A 14410-nucleotide genomic window follows, 5' to 3' on the forward strand; every position below is an offset into this window, starting at 1 on the left:
TTGATGTAAAACGCCATGCACAAACTGTGCACAGCCACATTCAGTCCAGTACTAGTACTGACATGTAGATCTCACTGCAGCTCTTCTGACTAATAAACTGGAGTATGAGGGTAGCTGGGGCTGATGTGGATTTGAGTTTTCATCTGGGTTGGTATTGTTTTCATTTTTATCTGAGAAAATGTCTCTGACTCATCTGAGATGCACGCATGAAAAGACTCATAACAAGTCTCCATCATGCAACTCTATTCAAACTGTGTAAAGGGAGAGTTTCTGTGCAGAATGCAATGTATGCTGGGCAATATGCTAATAAGATAATGATGTTTCTCGGCCAACATATAGTTGATGAGTTTAATGAGCGTTCAGCCGCCAGGTTGCAAGAAGTCACAAAGCTTGAGTTCATGATTATAAGCTCTGAAATGATTTAATCTTGAACTAATTACATCGAATTAGTGACAATAGATGAGTTGATTTCACTGAAGATCAGATTTAACTGCGTGACTACTGACCAACCTGTCACTGTCACACTGTTTATTTCTGCTCCAGTGGCCTGCCATGTATTTCCCCCTCCTCCAAGCATGTCATTGCCTTATTCTCATCCCGGCTCTGTGAAGCTCCGGTGGCCAGATGCCCTCTCTTTGCCCATGTGGCGTGGCGCCAGCACTCTCCCTTCTTGTGCATCGTACTGTAAATGTCGACATTAAAATGGAAGCAGTCTTGAGCGTGCCTCTGTCTTCCTATCCCTCTAGTGATTGCCTGAGAGGCACAAAAGGGCAAGCCAAGGCAAGCGGCGATGGCAAGCCTGCACTGGACATGTCATTTGAGATGTGTCAGTTACGGGCATGTTGCCCTAAAAGCATGCCCCAGCCAGCCTGAGAGTGCTTCATAATAAACCCCCCTAATGCGCTCGATAGATCTGCGGATGATTCAACCGCTACAGCAATGGAGTACAGCTGTGATTACATGGTCAGCCTATAAAAGTAGCACCCTTTCCCAATTTGCAAGTCCCAGCTTCTCTTCCCTTCAACTCCCCTCTCACTGCCACCCCCACGTTGGTAGCAATCAGCCAGGTGCTAAATGCCTGGGTGAGGCACAGCTCATGGGTGGGTGGGGGCAGTACTGGAGGAGGGAGGGGGGGGGTTGAAATTGCACGTGGAAATAAGCATCTGTGCTTGCTTGGCAGAGGAGGAAGCGGGGGCAGGAAATAACTGTCATTCTCTACTGAGCTGAGCGTACGGACTGTGTGTGTGTGTGTGTGTGTGGTGGGGAGAGAGAGGGTGATGGACTCAGGCAGGTTAATCATTAACTTAGTGAACTGAAGAGAATGAAGAAAAGGGGGTGAGGAGGGGAAGAGATTGACTGTGAGAGTGTGTGTTGATTTTTTTTTTTTAAAGTAGCTTAACCCCTTAAAACTCCACCGGCGGGCCGCTATTCTGTCTTTCAGAGGTTGTAGCGGGCTCAGTTTTCAAGCTAGAGTGATGATACTGGTATCATATGAAACTACAAAGCCTAAGGAATACATTGGTACCAAGTCTGTTTACCTCTGAACTCAAGATATGTGAATGAAAATGGGGAGATGGTTCAGATTGCAATCATGGAGGATGGATGTATTAAGAGAACTGGATACAGCGTTGGAGGCGAGCTCCCGTTCATTCCTATGAAAGTTGCTCTGTGGCACATGATGCCACAATGGTTCGACCTCCGACTGGAAAAGTACCCGGATCTTCTGGCGATCTTCCGCATCCATTGGGCCCATGGAGCAGGAGCAGTAGCGTCCGCTCGGTCACATGGCTCGGTCACGGCATCACAACCGTCATGCTGTCGTCACGGTCTGCTAACTCCGCCTCCCAGCCCTCGCTCCAGCCTCGGTCTGGGTCTCATTCACATGAACGGAGGAAAGAAAATAACTCTGGATTTGGCTATTAGTGCATTTTACAACTTTTAGGACCTAATGATTTAAATAAGGGCTATTAGAGTGTTCGTACTGGGAAGTTGATTCACCTCAAAAAAAATTGAGATACAGACGTCTCTTTCCCAATGTAAGTCTATGGGAAAAAGTATTTTTGGGCCCAATGGCATCACGTGACTGAATTGGGATCAACAACCGGCGCTCTTCCTTGGGGCTTGTCGCGTAGAGGCGTTACTGTAGGTTCTACGCTCTTATACACTTTCACAATTTATTTTAATTGATTAATTAATTTATTAATTCATTTTTATTTCTTATTAATGACTAAAACAACTTGACACATGGTACTGAGCTGCATCTCAACTTAATCTTCGGGTTCCCAGCTTTCAGATGATGTACACCACTTCTATGTGACATCTACTGTTGACTATTTATCTCCCCTGAACATCCGCTGTCCCCCATCCTACCCCTCTGAAAAGAGGGCGGAACGGTAAGGGGGTTAAATGATATAAGGATCGGTGCATCCCCTCAGAGAGGCCTGATTAACGGTACCGTACAGTGTGATGCATGCAGGGAAAGAAGAGCTGACACCAACCAGACTGTTTGGAAAATGCTGATGTGGCAGCAGCCAGCCAGGATGGATGGGAAAGGGGGGGGGGGATTTGGGGGCTTCCCCGTGATGATTGTTAATGAATAATCGATTGCAAGACTGGGTCAATGGAGGGGATGTATGCGCATCTCCTCTACACTCTCACACAGACTTATAGGTTTAATTAAACTAATCGCTGCATTGACTCGGAGCTCCAAAGCCCTTTGAAGCCTGCCGTGTTAATGACATGAAATCAAGCTCCCCCCTTTTGTTGCAGAAGCAGAGAAAAGAGAAAATGAAGTGCCGCTGCAGAACAGTTCAATTTCCCCGGCTTACTCTGCACACTCTGTGAGAAGATGCACAGCTGTAATTTAATAATAAGTATCACAGTAATACCGGTGTGTAAGATTTCTCTCTATAAATCCAATTCAGCTCGATGTCACACAGCTGCTGCACATGCGACAAATGAGCTGTACATTTTCCAAGTCAGTGCCCATGTCTCCCAGTCACGCAAAAATGAATCACGTTGTTAACATATCCATTACCATAGGTTTGTCTCTGGCGTGCGTCACCGAGCCGCGCTGAGTTAACAGAGCGAGGCAGTTCAGGTAGCGGGGCTACATGAGAGACTTTAACGTGCTCCTCTCTCCATCCTGACAGAGACGGTTTGTTATCTTCCGTAAGAAGGAGTCACTCAGCCGGCACAAATCCCCTTCCTTCTGAAACCTCTGATCATCATGTCATTGTCCGCAGCGATACACTCCAGGGACTCTGCTTTCACACAATGAGACCAAGAGAGCTGCCCACAGCTCGGCTCATCATCACCCTGTGTACGGTCTGTGTGTGTGCACATGCATCTAGATGAAACAAAAGAGCTTCAGCGTTAATGTGTTGTGTGTGTGTGTGTGTGTGTGTGCTGAAGTGCACCATGGGGGTGTGTTTTTCCAAGTTGTGTGTGCGTCCACATGTGTGTGCACATGAGTCACTTTGAGAGGTTTCACCAGCTATTATCGAGCTGGGACTATTTAATAGTAGATAGAATAATTGTCTCCTCATCAGCTCTCCAGAGATTACAATAGTAACTGTCATGTGAATTATAATTCTTGACATTTTTCCACAGTGTGTCTTTGAAAGGCACTGTTCAAACACACTGTGTGTGTATGTGAGGCCTTTTCATAAGCGACTTTCCAAGACGAGCTCCTCCATCCGTCCCCCCCCCCCCCCCCTGCGTTATAAACAAACGATAGTTACTCTCTCCCAGGAAAAGAGGGGAGGGAAAAGCGAGCCTCAGAAGAAAGAGGAAGGCAGGAGGAGAGGAGGAGGAAACAGCTTGACAAGGCATCTTACCTTCACTGTGTTCTTCGCTGTGCTCGGGCTTTAAGCCGCTCGCTGAAAGGTGGAACACTGAATTCATGCAGCAGGTTTTTCTTTTTTGGTTTGCTGCTCTTGCAGAAAAAGAAGGCTGAGGGGAAAAACAGATACTATTCACCAGCCGTCTCATTTGTGCTCTCATTTGGTATGTGCACAGTGTATATTCAAATCGTGACACGCAAAAGTTTGAATATCTTCCCTCTTTAGTGTTTCAGTCACAAACAAACACACAATTGTCACGCAGACGTGCCGGCACACACACACTTTCTCTCTCACACACAAACACACTTGCACGCATAATTTAAAATACCGAATCTGTATTCCAAACACTGACTAAAGGTTAGACCCGCTACCGAAAACAAAAACTTGTTTGGAGTGAGTTTCCACTCATGCAAGCAGAAATTAAGAATTAGGTTTAATCAAGAATCAGCAGCAGGTGATGCTGGAGAGTTTGATCTGTTCTTATTGATTTACTTCAGCCTGCAGCACAGACATTAAAATAAACACACATTTTAATAGGAATTCCTCTTAATTACTTAGGCATAAAAGATATTTTATTATGACTTTTATTTATTTTTTGTATTATTTTTTTTAAACATAGTCTTAAACAGCTCCTTTGCTTGTAAATGTTTGTCTGGGTACGTGTCTGCCTTCATGGATTAATAAAAGTTAAGTAAAAAAAACAACTGAAACACGTTCTCATCTCAACAACATACTGAAGCTCTGTCAGACCAGACGGCGTGACTTTTCGGTCGCAGTAAACACGTACTTAACGTTGTGAATTAAACAAAAACACTTGCTTAGGTTTAGGCAACAAAACCACTATAGGTACAGGAAAAAAACAACATAGTTGGGCTTAAAATGACATTGTTGTTTGTACATTGAAAATGACACTTGGCGCAGTGAACACGGGACATGAACGAACAGCTGATTGTAACGTTAAAGTGAAACGTAACACGCGGAACACGAACAGCGTTCTCCTGGATGAAAGGCTCGTGTTTGTTCGACCCATCCACCTCCCCTCCCGCCCTGTGTGTCTTTCGCTCTTTAAACTACGTCACCAAAGCACTTTCTCTGTGCGTTTACTGTTGCCACAGATAGGTTTACATTGTGGTTAATGGAAAGCCCGGTGTTTCTCATACCGGCACTAAAAGGTGCCTTGTGCGGTAGTATCGAACGCTGACGAAACGCCATGACAGAATGTCGGTATTTGTGGCACTGGAAATAAGAACGGGCTGGCTATTGTTATGTCATTTTAAAGAAATCACCATATAGGCCTACCTCTATATTACTCATATTATCTGTTTTCTGTATATTAAAAGTTTGTTTATGTCCAAATTAAAAAAAACGTGATTTGGCAGCTTCTAGTGGTATGGTTGCGGTTGTAACCGACTGAGTACCCCTCCGCTCACTCCTCCCTTTCCAAGACTGCGGTAATGTGAGCCGCCGAGTGCAAAACTGTTGCAACGCCGTTTTCCTCGCTCAGAGGCCATCCATACCATGATAACACTACTTTAAGAGCAACGGAAGTCAGACAGCGGTCAGACCACAGTTTCACAAGTGCGTTGGAAATCAATGGTGACCTTCAGGTCACGTTAAAAACGTGAAAGGCTCTCTCTGGAGCCAGTGTTTGGTTTGTCCGTTCTGGGCTACTGTAGAAACATGGTGGAGCAACCTGGCAGACTCCATGAAGAGGACCGGCTCCTAGATATGAAGGGCTCATTCTAAGCTAATGTAAACACAACAATTCTTAGATTCAGGTGATTATACACTAATGAAAACATAATTATGAACATTATAATCCATTTCTGCTAATTGATCTGCCGAAATGTTACACACTGGTCCTTTAAACAGTTTAGTTAGTCTGTTAAGTAGCTATAATATCTATGTGAAGATGTGGAGTATTAGACAGTGTCACAGGAAATAAAGTGGTAAGATGTGCAATCAGTACTGAGAAGTTCTAGTTCTCTCTTTAAAAGGAAATTGCCACACTTGTTGTTTCCAAATGCCATTTTAGTATTTCCGGTGTTAATACGTTATAGTTGCCCTGCTGTTAATCCAATACCTTCTTATTATTAAAGCAATAATAATAACACCTCAGGAGCTGCCAGCAAACCTGATACCTGCAGTGGCTCAACGGCTCCAGCACAGTTTTTTATTATTAACACTGCAGTCAGATATTTCTGCATTTTGAGTTGCAGTGTTGAGAATATGTGTTAAAAAAAAAAAAAAAAAGTCCTGCTTGAGGCTGTCTACCATTGCTATCTCGGATGTCATCACTGAATTAGTCGTGGTTGACCTAATGCACCTTGTTTGAAAGCTATTTCATGGTCTAATTGTTGTTCGTGGAAGAATATTAAGGCATCACTGTGTCTGCTCTCATCTAAAAGGCCAAGGAAAGTGCTGTTTGGTGAGAGCAAGGCTGTTGATGTCAAAATAAGACATGTTTTGGGCGCAAACCTTGCACGCTGTTTAGTAGAACATGTAAACATTTACACAGGGGCATGAGTCAACGCGTGTTCTCTTTCCTCCCTCTTTTTCTGGGGTTGTTTCTCTTCAAAAATCCTCATTACACACACAGACTCTGTTGTGCGCTACTCTTCCTGTTGCTGCAGAGGAACTGCGAGCAGTGAGATAAGGACAGTGTGTGAGAGCACATAGCTTGCATCAGGGGGGGGAGGAGATAAAAAAAGTAATAGATACAACGTGAAGGGCAAAGAGAGGCTGCCTAATTAACAGAGATCATCACGGTTTGTTTTTGCAAGCGCGGGTGTCTCTAGAGGATGTGAAACGCAGCAACCTGGAGACCAGATGGGGACAGAGGTCCAGTTTGGGCTGGCTGGTCCCAGCAGCAGCATCAGCAGCAGCAGCAGCAAGCAAACAGAGCTGAGGTGGTGAAATATCAGAAGAGGTCTCGTCTGGGAGGCTCAAACAGACCTGCACAGAGAAGGATTAAGGAGACCTGCATAAAATCCAAGGAACAAACCGACGCGCTGGAGTTTAAGCAACCTGCAGGGCCCTGAGGATTACACAGTGCAGGATGTGCATGCTTTATGCACTTTGACTCCTCTGGCATGAGATACGTGGGAGAGCAGGACTAAAGGGGGGTGGGGGGATCAGGCCTGGTTATTTATTAGATATCTCGCTCTGCATTGAGGACAGTGTGCACCACGTACGGGCAGGTGCTGGCGGTTGTGTCTGCCTGAGACGTGAGTCGACGCACTAAAGAGTCGATGAGGGGGGCTGCGTGGGAGGCAGGCAGCCAAACAGAGAGAGGCAGCCGCTTTTAAGTGGAGGCTGGGGGAGTTTTCTTTCTTCAAACTGGTCGGCTCCACCAGGGCCAAAGAGCTGGCAGCGATGAGTCAGAGGAAGCTGACACGACAGCTGAGGTTGTGGGAGAGTCCGGAGGGTCCACCTCCTGCGCCCTCTCTCACCTCACCTGTGTCACCGATGGATCAGGCTCGAGGACACGGCGGCTCGGCTCTGTTCCGCCGCATGAAACTGAACCGCAGCATTCAGGAGCGCAGACGCTCAGCTCACTGTTTATGCAGGTACAGTTCAAGATCTAGAGTTTGACCCAGTCCTCACTAACTAACACGTACCCAGGGTCTGAAAATAACTTTTTTTCCACTGCCTGACACTTTTATCTGCCACTTTTGAAATCTATGCGCTATATAAAGTAATTTAGATCTGTTTGATATATTTTACTATTTTATAAAAAAATAAAAACTATTAAAATAAAATAATTATTATTTGTATTTAAATAATTGCTCTGATTAATTATTAATATGAGGGGCATTATTTTTTATAAAAATATAAACTATTAAAATATATTATTATTTCAATTTAAATATTTGTTTTGATTAATTATTAATATGAGATGCATTAATTTTATAAAAATAAAAACTTTTAAAAAATATATGATCTTTATTTAAATATTTGCTTTAATTATTAACATGAGATGTATTCTTTTTTATAACAATAAAAACTATAAAAAATAAAAAAGTATTATTACTTTTATTTAAATATTTGCTTTTATTCATTATTAATATGAGGTGCATTATTTGCAGCTCACTGGCTGCAGAAAACATCAGATGTACGTCCCTATAAAATTATTTGCATACATATCTGTTCTATTAAGAAGAAGATGTGGTGATTTGTGATTGTTCTGCATCAGTTCAGATGAGCATTATGAACATAAATTATTCCAGGCACACACTGTAATAACCACAGTCAGATGGATTAGATTTTATGGAAGTGTTGAATTCAGAATGCTGAAGTCTCATAATTACTCTCAAAGTTTGCAAAAAAAAATAAAAGCGGGGATTAGCTCGTGCAGCTTGCAGAGGGTTCCCCCTGGCAGACATTTTTGATGTGTTTTTCATTACCGGGGAAACTTGTTTAATGATAATTTGATCTGTAGCCGTGTACACAAAGCCTTCTGGGGAGAGGAGTGGATCCTAATTGGCCAATTTAGAAGTAAATTCTAAAAATATCACGCTTCACACTTAATTTTAGAAGTCAAAACCGTTCACAACTGTGTTGACGACAGAAGTTTGAGAAGTTTAAAGAGAAGTGTGGAGATAAAAGTTATCCTACATTAAAAATAGATGCTGCAGCTACACAGCAACCTGCTTCCCCATCTGTCCTTATCATCCCAACATCTGACAGCAGCCTGGAAGTGACAATTATAGATTCAGATGATTATATATCAGTGAATATATGTAGTCGTGTAGCTGTTTTTATTGTATAACAAACAATTCAAGCTGTATAATTTTCACAAATATTGTCAGATAAGTTGGTATCTGTTAATACGGAATTGTCCATCATTTTCTTGCCAAACTCTAAAACCCCATTCGATCAATAATGACTTCATTTCTTAGCTGCGAAATCGAATCTTTTCTCATCTCAGAAAATGTTGGACTGCAGAGTTTTATTGAAGGCTGCTGGAAAATAAAGGCGTGATGACTGCAGGTGTTGGAGACAAAGAGACGAGTGTAACCTGAGCAGCATGTTGCCGTGTCCTCTTTGGCTGAGCTCGCTCTTTGAGTGGATCTGACAGATTAGTTTCAGGTTTAATGTTAATGGGCAACCTGCTGGCAGAATACTTCTGGGTTGGATGTTATATATATGTGGTATATACAGCATCAGTCTTAATATATGTAAGTGGTCTTAAAGGTGCAGTGTGTAGGATTTGTTGGCGTCTAGCGGTGAGGTTGCAGATTACAACCAACTGAAACTTCTCCCATGTGCCAAGCGTGTAGAACTACCAGCTCGTTGTCATTCCCAGGGCTCAGAGAAAAGTAAGTCGGAAGTTTAAAGAGTGAAAGAAACACACTGGGAGGTCGGGAGAGGAGGTGGATGGGTCCAACAAACACAGGGTTTTCATCCAGGAGAACGCTGTTTGTATCCCTTGTTAAGTTTCACGTTACAATCAGCTGATAGTTTGCGTCCCGTGTTCACAACGTACAGGTACATTTTCACTTTACAAACATAGTAGTTTTAAGCCCAACCATGTTGTTTCCTAAACCTAACTAAGTGGTTTTGTTGCCAAAGTTACACCAAGTGGCGTGACAAAGCAGCAGTATGTGATGTGTTGGGATGAGAGCGTGTAGGAGAACTACGGTGGCCAACGCGAAACCTTGAAAATGCAAATGGCTCTCTCTAGAGCCAGTGTTGGTTTGTCCGTTCTGGGCTGCTGTAGAAACATGGCGGCGGGCTCCGTGAAAAGGACCCGCTGCATGTAGATATAAACGACTCATTCTAAGGTAACGAAAACACAACAATGCTTATTTTAGGATGATTATACAATAAAGAAAACATACTTATTAATATCATATTTCATTTCTGCCAGTAGATTCCCCTAAATGTGACACGCTGTTCCTTTAAAAGACTACCTCCTAAAAGTAGGACTTTCAAAGTTAACGCAATAACGTGTTAACGCAAATTTGTTTTAATGCCACTAATTTCTTGAACGCATTAATGCAACCTGCGATTTTTAGGTTGTAGCAGCTCAGTTTTAAAGCTACAGTGAAGATACTGGCATCAGGTGAATCTAAACAATTTAAGGAATCCATTGTACCAACCATGTCATACTAGCTTGTTGTGAAGGCGTTATATAACGCTCCAACATAAATTTTGGCCCTTGACCTCTGACCTCAAGATATGTGAATGAAAATGTGTTCTATGGGTACCCACGAGTCTCCCCTTTACAGACATTCCCACTTAATCACATGCAGTTTGGGGGAAGTCATAGTCAAGTCAGCACACTGACACACTGACACCTGTTGTTGCCTGTTGGGCTGCAGTTTGCCATGTTATGATTTGAGCATATTGTTATGCTGAATGCAGTACCTGTGAGGGTTTCTGGACAATATTTGTCATTGTATTGTGTTGTTAATTGATTTCCAATAATAAATATATACATACATTTTCATAAAACAAGCATATTTGTCCACTCCCATGTTGATAAGAGTATTAAATACTTGTTAAATCTCCCTTAAAGGTACATTTTGAACAGATAAAATGTGTGATTGACAGCCCTATCCTTAAAGAGATTTGAATCCAAATAAAAAATCTCACTCACTCTTGTCTTCAGACAGACACCTTTGGCCCAGAGAGACGCTGCAGTTGATGGGGCTCATTTTGCTCAGTTGAATGACTTGCTCTCAAATATGACTTGTCAGTAAAGTGTAGTCCTAACTCTCAGGGCTGCCCGCTGGCTGTCTGCCAATCTAACAGCACCTCAGAGTGTCAAAGCTGCTCGGGTTCACGCTGTAGCTTCTGTCACATCTCTCTTTCTCCAACTTCCTCTCTAAGAAACCACAAACACCACAGGAGGATGGACTCCGTGGCTTGTGATAAGAGAAGTAGCAGCAAAAGAAACACCAAAATTATCAGCCCGTTCTCATTCCCAGGACGTCAAATACCGACGCTTTGTCACGGCTGTCGTCGTTAGACGCTTAAGGCACCCTTTAGCGTCGGTATGAGACGCACTGAGCTTTCCATTAACTACAATGTAAACCCATCTGTGGCAACAGAAAACGCTCAGAGAAAGTGCGCCGGGAGTGTTGTGACGTTCTTTAAAGAGCGTTAAAGACACACACAGGGCGGGCAGGAGGGGGATGGGTCCAACAAACACAGGGCTTTCATCCAGGAGACCGCTGTTGGTGTCCCGTCCATCATGTTACAATCAGTGGTTCGTTTTTGTCCCTTGTTCACAATGTTTAGTTTCATTTTCACTGTACAAACGAAGTCATTTTAAACCCAACCATGTTTTTTTCCCCCTAAACTTAACTCAGTGGTTTTATTGCCAAAAGTGAATCCTAGGGGTCTGACAAAGCGTCAGTATGTGACGAGTTAGGATGAGATATTAAATGATGTACAAAACCAATTTCCTCTCTAACCCTTCAGCTTCGATTCAGAGAATGGTCCCTCGCCAGGCCGCAGTCCCATGGATTCGCAGGCGAGTCCTGGGCTGGTGCTCCACCCTTCGTTCCCCCAGAGCCAGCGCAGGGAGTCCTTCCTGTACCGCTCCGACTCCGACTACGACACGTCCCCCAAAACCATGTCACGCAACTCCTCCATCAACAGTGAGGGGTAAGCATCATCCTGGATCCATCACGTGGCCGAACTTAAACATGTTTCTTAAACCTGCAGTGTCCACACACTCGCACACACACCACAGTAACTGCTGCACATTATTCCAATCAACACAGCCGTGGTTATGATTGTAATTATGCAAACATTATGCTAATGAAATCATGATGAATCCTCTTAACATTAACTGTTGTTCTCTGCTTCCCTGGCTTGTTTTTGCAGTAAGTTTAACACACCCCAAAACCTTTCGTTAGTGTATTTCAGGACTGTTTCTCTGTTTAGATCCACATAGGTCTGTGTAAACATGCAGCTCACAGATGCAGCCTCTCATATAAACACTAATACCGAGCGCCTCAGCTGCCCAAAACCACTCACATTCATCTGTTGCCCTGCAGGCACGCCGAAGACATGATCGTCACCCCTTTCGCTCAGGTATGTTTTCCTCGTGCACCTTGTCTGACATGTTTAATTGCTGTAAACGACTGGAAAAGGTGGCTAATTAGTGCAGTGAACTTGTTCCCTCCCTCCCTCCTTCCTCCTTCTCTCCCTCCTACGCTGTCCATCCATCCCTCAGGTGTTGGCCAGCCTACGAACTGTAAGAAGCAACTTCACCATCCTCGCCAATGTCACAACACCCACTAACAAGTCAGTATCATGCTGTCAGACCACCCACCCCCCCCCCCCCCCCCCCCCCCCCCCCCACTCCCCCCCACTTACACTCGTCACGACTGCCTGCTCAGTTTGCAGTGTGTGTTTGCTGATGTCTCCTTCTCCCGGCTCCCGTGGGGAAACACTTTTGCCATCATGATTAACCAGTTTACGATCATCAGGCTGTGCTCAAGGAAAATGTGAGGTGTATTATTTGGCGTCTCTCCAACTCGCTGGCTGCAGAGAACATCAGATGTACGACCCTGACTCTGTACCCAGACGAGAGAGAGAGACGGTCAATAACACTAAAATTAGTCTCCTTTGTAATGCAGCTCGAGTTGGCAGGCTTTTAACTCCACGTCAATATGATATATAAAGCAACGCAATTATAAAGCATCTATAATTATTCAGAGTTGTGCCCTGAAAATGCCTCCCTCACTACACAATTATTAGACCACACAGGCTATTTAAAAGGAGCGCAGAGCTTTGACTATTTTTGGATTCTTGAATATTTGACGTGAAACAAAGGCATTTTTATGCACTTAAAGAAAAACGTACACATTCACAGTTTTATTCGATATTTAAAGACATTTTAATCTAGACTTGTGCTCCTTCGTTTGTCTCTTTCTAAGGGCATATAAATGAGTAACATGCCTAAAAATATTCATCCCCCCTCTGTGAGCCTTTTGTTGCCTCCTCATGCTGTGATGCTGAATGTGTGTTGAACCCCAGCAGGCGGCAGCAGTGTGTGCTTCTCCCTCTCATGTAATGACGTGTTTGTCCACAGGAGGTCACCAGTGACAAGCCAACCCACTGTTCCCCAAGCTACACTCTCTGGTATGTTGTCAGCTAATTAAAACTCTTAGTCCAAAGAGTCCCACAGTCCCCTCACACTGCTGTGAGGACACACTGAAGGCTCCCACACTCCCCGAATGCATCATCAGTAATGAAAATGACTGCACACAACATCATGTGGCTATTATTGAGGATTTAATTAACTGAACTGCATAGATCTTAAGTTACTCAACGTGTAATGCTAAAGTTACCAAAGATATGTGTGTTAAGAGAGCGGATGTATGAAAAGCTTCATTTTCACAATGCTGTAACCTTTACGGTTTTTATTTGGAGAACAAAATTTATTCAGTTTTAAAAACATTGCAGAATTGCAAGACCACAAACTCGTTTAATTTACTGTGCAGAATTAGATGCTTCAACTGTGAGTGCCTTCACATTTTTATTTAGTTCTAATCAGTTATCTGAGAGGCACAATCAAAGAGTTTGTCCAATTGACATTTATGTAAACATTATACAATTTTTTTTGTTACTCAGCTGATTTCAAACCTGAATTGCAAATGTAGCCCAGTTTGACTGTGTTTATACAATCAGTTTGCAGAGCACACATACATCTTTATTAAATTGTATTGTGATTTCTGTTTCTAAATGTAATAAAGGTAAAAAAAAACCCAAAAAAAAACATATATCAAATGGAGAATTCTAGTCTTTAGGAAGCAGAAATGAATGTATTTATAAAGATGTCTAATATTATTATATCAGAACTAATGAAAAACCTTATTTTATTTTTAATTTAGTCGTCTATTTTTGCATGCATATTAAAATGGTCAATTTTAAATCTGATAGCTATCATATATTTTGAATTTAAATTACACTTTTTGTGTTACTCAGCTTATCATAATTCAAAGTATAGGCCCACTACACTGTGTTAATGATATATATGATATGAAAACTGTCAGCTAACTTACTGAGCTACATGACCTTAACAGCCACAGAGGAGATTCAATCAGCTCATCACTGTTTGTACATTGTCTGTCTGTGTGTGTCTGTCCTTCCCAGAGGAGACGTACCAGCAGATGGCTCGGGAGACTCTGGATGAACTGGACTGGTGTCTGGACCAGCTGGAGACCGTTCAGACCCACCGCTCCGTCAGCGAGATGGCCTCCAACAAGGTGCACACCTGTCCACACACAAACATGTTCTCTTGTACTTTCACCGTCCTTCTGCCTCGACGTGAACTCAGTATGGTGCTGGGCTTGTTGATGAACAAAACTGTGTATTTCATGGTTCATGAGGAGTGATTATTTTTGGGTTGCAGCTGCATCACAAAATACATTATAAGTTCCTGTTTAAGCTTCCACTCTACAAATAAATACAAACAAGGCAGCTACACCAAGGTCAACTATTAAAGTAAATTGGAAAAAACAACCTGCATAAGTAGTTTGTAGGGCTGCAACTAATGATTATTTTCATTGTCGATTATTTTCTCGATTAATCGATTATTTGTT

General features: G+C 42.9%; 1 protein-coding gene across 3 annotated transcripts in view; it reads left to right on the forward strand.

Annotated features, from left to right (window-relative positions):
- pde4a (phosphodiesterase 4A, cAMP-specific) overlaps nucleotides 1-14410 on the forward strand; it is a 54635-nt gene that overhangs the window by 22058 nt on the left and 18167 nt on the right. The window contains exons 1-6 of one of the 3 annotated variants that reach the window (XM_037792152.1): nucleotides 5712-7414; nucleotides 11277-11462; nucleotides 11858-11894; nucleotides 12037-12107; nucleotides 12898-12947; nucleotides 13962-14074. In XM_037792152.1, the coding sequence (XP_037648080.1) occupies nucleotides 7221-7414; nucleotides 11277-11462; nucleotides 11858-11894; nucleotides 12037-12107; nucleotides 12898-12947; nucleotides 13962-14074 (651 nt within the window). In that variant the 5' untranslated portion in view covers nucleotides 5712-7220. Of the gene's footprint in view, nucleotides 1-5711; nucleotides 7415-11276; nucleotides 11463-11857; nucleotides 11895-12036; nucleotides 12108-12897; nucleotides 12948-13961; nucleotides 14075-14410 lie in introns of those variants that run through there. The other 2 variants (XM_037792151.1, XM_037792154.1) reach the window with 2 other exon arrangements.

Source organism: Sebastes umbrosus, chromosome 14, assembly GCF_015220745.1.
Source record: "Sebastes umbrosus isolate fSebUmb1 chromosome 14, fSebUmb1.pri, whole genome shotgun sequence".
Lineage (NCBI taxonomy): Eukaryota > Metazoa > Chordata > Actinopteri > Perciformes > Sebastidae > Sebastes > Sebastes umbrosus.